This window comes from Hylobates moloch, unplaced genomic scaffold (assembly GCF_009828535.3).
Source record: "Hylobates moloch isolate HMO894 unplaced genomic scaffold, HMol_V3 SCAFFOLD_21, whole genome shotgun sequence".
Taxonomy (NCBI): domain Eukaryota; kingdom Metazoa; phylum Chordata; class Mammalia; order Primates; family Hylobatidae; genus Hylobates; species Hylobates moloch.
In genome coordinates, this window is record NW_026652296.1 from 11,536,240 (window position 1) to 11,545,507 (window position 9,268).

Genomic DNA, 9,268 nt, shown 5'->3' on the forward strand with positions numbered 1-9,268 from the left:
ATGCTCCAGGGGTCCAAGATTCACTTCATACACTGGGCACACTGAATGGGGTTCTTCCACCTTCTCAAAGAGCATGTGGCTTTCTTTCCTTGGTTCTTCCCATTCTCCAGGCTCTGGCTACAGTTGTACCAGGCTGACACCCGCCGGAAGATCCTCAGCTATGAACGCCAGTACCGCACATCAGCAGAAAGAATGGCCGAGCTGAGACTCCAGGAAGACCTGCACATTCTTAAAGATGCCCAGGTTGTAGGAATGACAACCACAGGTAAGAAACTGTGGAGAAATTTACCTGTTGCATCTAAGTTCACTTCTGGTGCCACATTATCTAAGGACAGGTAAAGAGGAGCTTCTTTGGTAGGTTAGAGGAAAATACCATGAAAAGCTACTGAAAGCACCTATATTTTGAGAACTCTTGATGAAATTCACTCACTTTCGCCAGGCGCAGTGACTCACGCCTGTAATCCTAGCACTTTGGGAGGCCAAGGCAGATGGATCACCTGAGGTCATAAGTTTGCAGTCAGCCTGGCCAACATGGTGAAATCTCGTCTGTACTAAAAATACAAAAATTAGCCAGGTGTAGTGGTGGGCGCCTATAATCCTAGCTACTTGGGAGGCTGGGGCACAAGAATCACTTGAACCTGGGAGGCAGAGGTTGCAGTGAGCCGAGATCGCACCACTGCACTCCAGCCTGGGTGACAGAGTAAAACTTTGTCTCAAAGAAAAAAAAAGAAAGAAAGAAAGAAAAGAAATTCACTCACTTTCTGCTGCTGGGTTTGAAAATCCAACAGTGACCAACACGGCTTTAATGTTCTGGAGACCACCCAGAACACTGTAACGACTAGTTGTCGCTGATCCAGGTTCAGGGAAGATACAGAAGTGGATTCCCAGAGGCCCAGTGGCCCTGTGGATCCTGTGCCTCAGCTCAGAGGAGCCTTTCTTTACTTTCCTCACTTGAGGTGCTGCCAAATACCGCCAGATCCTACAGAAGGTGGAGCCAAGGATTGTCATAGTGGAAGAAGCTGCGGAAGTCCTTGAGGCCCATACCATTGCCACATTGAGCAAAGCTTGCCAGCACCTCATTCTGATTGGGGACCACCAGCAGGTAAAACAGGAGCCCCCCAGAAGATGAGCTGGCCCTCTGTGGGGGTGAGATCATAAAGGAAGACCCTGGCCTCTGCTTCAACAGTCCTCAAGCTTGTTAGTAGCTTTTTGTGATTCCTCTTGCCTTCACCTCCCACATTCAGCCTAAGAGCAGGTGCTATTAGATTCGAGGTATATTTTAGTGGCAACATCATTTATTTCATCCATTCCTTCTGCTATTTACCTAGTCCACCGTGGCCTCTTGTATGGACTGTATTATAATAGCATGCTCCTCGGTCTCCCTGTTTCCATTTTTGCTACCCTCTAATGCACTCTACATAAAGGACCCAAAGTGAATTTAAAAAAAAAAGGTAGATAGATAACGTCACTTTCCAGCTGAAAACCCTCCAGTGGTTTCCCATTGCACTTGCATAAATATCAAGCTTCTTTTTTTGGGGGGGGGACGGAGTCTCGCTCTGTCGCCCAGGCTGGAGTGCAGTGGCGCAATCTCGGCTCACTGCAAGCTCCGCCTCCCGGGTTCACACCATTCTCCTGCCTCAGCCTCTCCGAGTAGCTGGGACTACAGGCGCCCGCCACCACGCCTGGCTAATTTTTTGTATTTTTAGTAGAGACGGGGTTTCACCGTGGTCTCGATCTCCTGACCTCGTGATCCGCCCGCCTTGGCCTCCCAAAGTGCTGGGATTACAAGCATGAGCCACTGCGCCTGGCCAATATCAAGCTTCTTAAAGTGGCCCACAAAGTCTTATGTGATCAGGTTTCAGCTTATTTCTCTGACTTCATCCCATTGGCTCATGGTGTCCCACTGTGTCCTTTCTGCTCCCCATTATGGATCTTGCTTTTCAAATGACTGAAGAACTGGCAACCTCTGCCATGCTAGTGTCTACTCAGATGTCACTGTTCAGAGGCCTAGCTAGAAAAAACCCACCATGGGGCACTCTGTCATATCACCTTTAGTTCTACTAATCCTTAACCCTTGTCATTATTAATCCTTAAACTGTACGTAGAATAGTGCCTGGCACATAGTCAGCACTTGAAAAACATTTGATGGTTGGTTGGATGGATGGAAGTATGGATGGTTAAATGACTTTATCAGTAGATAATCCTCTGCCATGTTTCTCTTCTCAGCTGCGCCCCAGTGCCAACGTGTATGATCTGGCCAAGAACTTCAACCTTGAGGTGTCCCTTTTTGAACGGCTAGTGAAAGTAAACCTTCCCTTTGTCCGTCTGAATTACCAGGTGAGAAGCTGGGCCTCTGTTATTACCAAATGACCAGGAGAAAGCTCCTGGGAAGCTGCCAGTTGCCAGCAAAAGAGGTCTTATATAAATAAAAATAATTTAATACTGAAATGACTCTGTCAGCCTTACATTTTCTGTTTTAAAACACCACAAGATCACCATGTTGAGTTTTTGGTGGATAAAGGAGCTGTTTATGTTATGCCTTCTCATTATTTTTTCAAATGATAATCTCTCTCTCTCTAGATATTCTTTCCTTTCTTTTTTTAAAGAAAAATAGAGGCCAGGTGCGGTGGCTTACGCTGTAATCCCAGCACTTTGGGAGGCCAAGGCGGGCAGATCACCTGAGGTCAGGAGTTCAAGAGCAGTCTGGCCAACATGGTGAAACCCCATCTCTACTAAAAATACAAAAATTAGCCGGGCGTGGTGGTGGGCGCCTGTAATCCCAGCTACTCAAGAGGCTGAGGCAGGAGAATCGCTTGAACCTGGGAGGCAGAGGTTGCAGTGAGCCGAGATCATGCCACTGTACTCCAGCCTGGCAATAGAGCTAGATTCCGTCTCAGAAAAAAAGAAAAGAAAAATAGAGGCCGGGTGTGGTGGTCACACCTGTAATCCTAGCACTTTGGGAGGCCAAGGTGGGCAGATCATCTGAGTTCAGGAGTTTGTGACCAGCCTCGCCAACATGGCAAAACACTGTCTCTGCTAAAAATACAAAAAATTAGCCAGGCGTGGTGCCTCATGCCTGTAGTCCCAGCTACTTTTGGAAGGCTGAGGCAGGAGAATCACTAGAACCTGGGAGGCAGAGGTTGCAATGAGCTGAGATTGTGCCACTGCACCCCAGCCTTGGTGACATGTCTCAAAAAAAAAAAAAGAAAGAAAAATAGAGACGAGGGCTCACTGTGTTGCCAGGCTGGTCTCGAATTCCTAAGCTGAAGTGATCCTCCTGCCTTGGCCTCCCAAAGTGATGGGATTACAGATATGAGCCATCACAACTGGCCCTCCGTAAATTTTCTAACAGCAACCTTATCTTTAAAGAATTTTGCCCGTGTGTGCTCTGCCCATGTTTCTAATGACATGCATGTGTTTTTTCAGCACCGTATGTGCCCTGAAATTGCCCGCCTTTTGACCCCCCACATTTACCAGGATCTGGAGAATCATCCATCCGTTCTTAAGTATGAGAAGATTAAGGTGAGTCTGTCTTACCCAATCTTTCTTGGATGGTGTCAGCAACCTAAAAAGGCTATAATTTCCTCAAGATGAAAAGGCTTTTCAGCGGCCGGGCACGGTGGCTCACACCTGTAATCCCAGCATTTTGGGAAGCTGAGGTGGGCAGATCACTTGAGGTCAGAGTTCGAGACCAGCCTAACTAACATGGTGAAACCCTGTCTCTACTAAATACAAAAATTAGCTGAGCATGGTGGCAAGCACCTGTAATCCTAGCTACTCAAAAGGCTGAGGCAGGAGAATTGCTTGAACCCAGGAGGTGGATGGAGGTTGCAGTGAGCTGAGATCGTGCCACGCCACTGCACTCCAGGCTGGGCAGCGGAGAGAGACTCCCTCTCAAAAAAAAAAAAAAAAAGCCTTTCAGGAGGGAGTAGAGCCAGCTTTTTAAAAGCTGGTTACTGGGAGGAAATTGAAATACAGACCACGGTTTTTTAATCCCAACTCTGCCTATTAGTAGCCATGTAACCTTAAGCAAGTTATATAAGAATTCTGGCCAGGCGCGGTGGCTCATGCCTGTAATCCCAGAACTTTGTGAGGCCGAGGCAGGCGAATCACAAGGTCAAGAGATCGAGACCATCCTGGCCAACATGGTGAAACCCTGTCTCTACTAAAAATACAAAAATTAGCTAGGTGTGGTGGCGTGTGCCTGGCTGGGTGTGATGGCTCATGCCTATAATCTCAGCACTTTGGGAGGCCAAGATGGGTGGATCACCTGAGGTCAGGAGTCCGAGACTAGCCTGGCCAACATGGTGAAACCCCGTCTCTACTAAAATTACAAAAATTAATTGGGCATGGTGGTGGGCGCCTGTAATCCCAGCTACTTGGGAGGCTGAGGCAAGAGGATCGCTTGAACCTGGGAGGTGGAGGTTGCAGTGAGCCAAGACTGTGCCACTGTACTTCAGCCTATGCAACAAGAGTGAAACTCCGTCTCAAAAAAAAAAAAAAATTGTCAGCTGAGGCCAAGAGTTCAAAACCAGGCTGGGGAACATAGCAAGACTGTCTCTTTTTAAAAAATAAATAAATAAATTCTGAGTATCGGGTTCTTCTGGACAATAAGAATAATGGCTCCTGCAATATCCCATTACTGTACGGAAGGAGGTAATGTATATAAAGCAGTCAGCACAGTGGAGTGCTCAGTAAGTTAGCTGCTTCTGTCATCATCATCCTCATCCTCACAGCACTGCTTGTTCTCTCAGCTATAATGGTTGGATTGTGGATGGCTGTTTTATTTTTTATTTTTTTTGAGATGGAGTCTCACTCTGTCACCCAGGCTGGAGTGCAGTGGCACGATCTCGGCTCACTGCAATCCTGGGTTCAAACTATTCTCCCGTCTCAGCCTCCTGAATAGCTGGGATTATAGGCACCCACTACCACGCCCAGCTAATTTTTGTATTTTTAGTAGAGACAGGGTTTCACCATGTGGGCCAGGCTGGTCTACAGGCGTGAGACACTGTACCTGGCCAGCTGTTTTAAATATTAATATCAAACAAGTATCTTGAAAACTGAAAGAGACATAATCTTTTATTTTCATAACTTGCTGTGGTCCCAAAACGAAGCATACAGTGACTAACTAAAGAACTAAAGATAGTGATGTTGAGGGGACAAAAACTTTCCAAGGTCTCTCTCTGGAGCAGAGTAAGTGGCCAGTGCATTGAAGAGAGGAAGAAAAAAACAAGTGCCATGAGTGAACCTTTTAACGTGTCACTTCTTTTCCCTGTCAGGGGGTGTCTTCCAACCTTTTCTTTGTAGAACACAACTTTCCTGAACAGGAAATCCAAGAGGGCAAAAGCCATCAGAACCAGCATGAGGCTCACTTTGTGGTAGAGCTATGCAAGTACTTCCTGTGCCAGGAATACCTGCCTTCCCAGATCACCATCCTCACTACCTATACTGGGCAGCTCTTCTGCCTGCGCAAACTGATGCCTGCCAAGACATTTGCTGGCGTCAGGGTCCATGTTGTGGACAAATACCAAGGGGAAGAGAATGACATCATCCTCCTCTCGCTAGTGCGGAGCAACCAAGAAGCCAAGGTGGGTTTTCTGCAGATATCCAACCGCATCTGTGTGGCCTTGTCCCGAGCCAAGAAGGGAATGTACTGCATCGGAAACATGCAGATGCTGGCCAAGGTGCCCCTGTGGAGCAAGATCATTCATACACTTCGAGAGAACAATCAAATAGGCCCCATGCTCCGGCTCTGCTGCCAGAACCACCCTGAAACCCACACCTTAGTATCCAAAGCTTCTGACTTCCAAAAAGTACCCGAAGGAGGCTGCAGCCTGCCCTGTGAGTTCCGCCTGGGCTGTGGGCATGTCTGCACCCGTGCCTGCCACCCTTATGACTCTTCACACAAGGAGTTCCAGTGCATGAAGCCATGCCAGAAGGTCATCTGTCAGGAGGGGCACCGGTGTCCCCTTGTTTGCTTCCAGGAGTGTCAGCCTTGTCAGGTGAAGGTGCCCAAAACCATTCCTCGGTGCGGCCATGAACAAATGGTCCCTTGTTCCGTGCCTGAGTCAGATTTCTGCTGCCAGGAGCCTTGCTCCAAGTCTCTGAGATGTGGACACAGATGCAGCCACCCATGTGGTGAGGACTGTGTGCAGTTGTGTTCAGAAATGGTCACCGTAAAACTCAAGTGTGGGCACAGTCAACAGGTAAAATGTGGTCACGTGGAAGGCCTCCTGTATGGTGGTCTGCTAGTCAAGTGTACCACAAAGTGTGGCACTATCTTGGACTGCGGGCATCCTTGCCCAGGCTCCTGCCACAGCTGCTTCGAAGGGCGTTTCCACGAACGCTGTCAGCAGCCCTGCAAGCGCCTGCTTATCTGCTCACACAAGTGCCAGGAACCATGCACTGGCGAGTGCCCACCCTGCCAGCGGACCTGTCAGAACCGCTGTGTCCACAGCCAGTGCAAGAAGAAATGTGGGGAGCTGTGTAGTCCCTGCGTGGAACCCTGTGTCTGGCGCTGCCAGCACTACCAGTGCACCAAACTCTGCTCTGAGCCCTGCAACCGACCCCCATGCTATGTGCCTTGTACTAAGCTGCTAGTTTGTGGCCACCCCTGCATTGGTCTCTGTGGGGAGCCATGCCCCAAGAAATGCCGGATCTGCCACATGGATGAGGTCACCCAAATATTCTTTGGCTTTGAGGATGAGCCTGATGCCCGCTTTGTGCAGCTGGAAGACTGCAGCCACATCTTTGAGGTGCAAGCCCTAGACCGCTACATGAATGAACAGAAGGATGATGAAGTCGCCATCAGGTTGAAAGTCTGCCCTATCTGCCAGGTGCCCATCCGCAAAAACCTGAGGTATGGAACTAGCATAAAACAGCGGCTAGAAGAGATTGAAATCATCAAGGAAAAGATCCAGGGCTCAGCAGGGGAAATAGCAACCAGCCAGGAACGGCTTAAGGCCCTGCTGGAGAGGAAGAGCCTCCTCCACCAGCTGCTTCCTGAAGACTTCCTGATGTTAAAGGAGAAGCTGGCCCAGAAAAATCTGTCAGTGAAGGACCTGGGTCTGGTTGAGAATTACATCAGCTTCTATGACCACCTGGCCAGCCTGTGGGATTCCCTAAAAAAGATGCATGTCTTAGAACAGAAAAGAGTGAGGACTCGACTAGACCAGGTCCATGAGTGGCTGGCCAAGAAGCGCTTGAGCTTCACTAGCCAGGAACTAAGTGACCTCCGAAGTGAAATCCAGAGGCTCACGTACCTGGTGAACCTTCTGACCCGCTACAAGATAGCAGAGAAGAAGGTGAAAGATAGCATAGCAGTAGAGGTCTATAGTGTCCAGAATATCCTCGAGAAAACATGTAAGTTCACCCAAGAGGATGAACAACTTGTGCAGGAAAAGATGGAAGCTCTGAAAGCCACCCTTCCTTGCTCTGGCCTGGGCATCTCGGAGGAAGAGCGAGTGCAGATTGTCAGTGCCATAGGTTATCCTCGTGGTCACTGGTTCAAGTGCCGCAATGGCCATATCTATGTGATTGGCGATTGTGGGGGAGCCATGGAGAGGGGCACATGTCCTGACTGTAAGGAAGTGATTGGTGGCACAAATCATACTCTGGAAAGAAGCAACCAGCTTGCTTCTGAAATGGATGGAGCCCAGCATGCTGCCTGGTCTGACACAGCCAACAACCTGATGAACTTTGAGGAGATCCAGGGGATGATGTAGGAAGATGGTACACCACTGCCTTTTGCCCTCGCCACTGAATGACTGGGGCCAGCTCCCTAATGAAGGAACTGAAGTTTGTTTTTTATTATCATCCTTTTTGGGCTGGGTGCAGTGGCTTACGCCTGTAATCCCAGCACTTTGGGAGGCCGAGGCAGGCGGATCACGAGGTCAGGAGTTCGAGACCAGCCTGACCAACATGGTGAAACCCCGTCTCTACTAAAAATACAAAAATTAGCTGGGCGTTGTGGCGGGCGCCTGTAATCCCAGCTACTTGGGAGGCTGAGGCAGAAGAATCGCTTGAACCCGGGAGGCGGAGGTTACAGTGAGCTGAGATCATGCCATTGCACTCCAGTCTGGGTGACGGGAGCAAGACTCTGTCTCAAAAAAAAAAAAAAAAAATCATTCTTTTTAGTCTTAGCACCTATTTAAGGATCCACTTTTAGGGCTCACCCACATTTGTTTCTAGATTTACCCCTGCGCTAGAGTAAGCACTTTATCTCCAGAACTGAGAGCAAAGTTAACAAATCTCACCCCTTCTCTCCTGCAAATTAGTGGACAGACTCCCTGGAACATGTTTGGGGCTTCCACCTAGTGCCACCTAGTGGTATCTCTGGGTCTTTACTTGGTCAAATGTTTATTCTACATTGTTCCCCAGGAACAGAGTATGAGCTCATTGATGGAGACCGATTCTAGTTGCCAGGCCCTAATTTGCAGACTAACTCTCATTATAATAAACAGAGGCCCATAGTTGTTTATGAACTGCTTATCCCTTAAAGGAGCACAAGAACCCCTCCTGCCCTCCTTGGGCACCCTGCCTCCAGGAGATGGAGGCACGTGATAAGACAAAGACTGCACCAACTCACCCTGACACAGTTACATAGTCACTGAGAGTGGGGAAGATGGGAAAGCCCACATGCTGCATAAGATGGGCCTTATGCAGCAGGCCCAGGTCGTCATTAAGGAGTGACCCCTTTCCTGTAACCTGCACTTTGGGATGGTAGAAGTTTCTTTACCTGCTGTCTGACAGGTTTGGTGGCACTGCTGGTTACCCCTGGGCCCTGAATGGAGCTAAAATCACATTTGGTACCAGCAGCACCTATCCCAAGTGTGATCCTTCATCCCAACACTCCCTCTTGGAGCTTTTGCCTGGGTAGGGCTAGCATGCCAGCAACTTCTGCAGGCTTCAAACCCAGGCCATAAGCCAGACCCAGGCCTGCTGCCTGCATCTGCATTCCCTCCTTCCAGTGTTCCTTAGAACAGACAGACATTTAGTTATCTCAGGTCCTTTCTAAGTGTCCCTTTCCTATGTATGCATTTCCTTTTTTTGTCTTTACTATGCACTTTAGCTTATAAAGCCAATTAAAAACGATGATTGAGAAAATCAACGGTCCACGCGTATCCTCAATTTTCAGAAGCAACTCAGACAGCCAAAGACAGTGAAGACGGGGACAGGGAAGGCACTGTCTATAACGAGGCTGTGATTTTGTTTTTGTGATACAGGATTTTTATTTAGCTGGTGAATGAATCATTTTTGCCCACGGTAA

The 9,268-nt window shown here is 48.6% G+C and overlaps 1 protein-coding gene across 2 annotated transcripts in view; it reads left to right on the forward strand.

The window, feature by feature from the left end:
- The window catches only part of ZNFX1 (zinc finger NFX1-type containing 1), a 32,639-nt gene extending 23,441 nt beyond the window's left edge, over positions 1-9,198 (forward strand). For both annotated transcript variants that reach the window (XM_032143177.2, XM_032143178.2), the window contains exons 10-14: positions 111-265; positions 957-1,102; positions 2,227-2,337; positions 3,427-3,522; positions 5,280-9,198. In XM_032143177.2, the coding sequence (XP_031999068.1) occupies positions 111-265; positions 957-1,102; positions 2,227-2,337; positions 3,427-3,522; positions 5,280-7,724 (2,953 nt within the window). In that variant the 3' untranslated portion in view covers positions 7,725-9,198. The remainder of the gene's footprint in view (positions 1-110; positions 266-956; positions 1,103-2,226; positions 2,338-3,426; positions 3,523-5,279) is intronic.
- Positions 9,199-9,268: the final 70 nt, after the last annotated feature.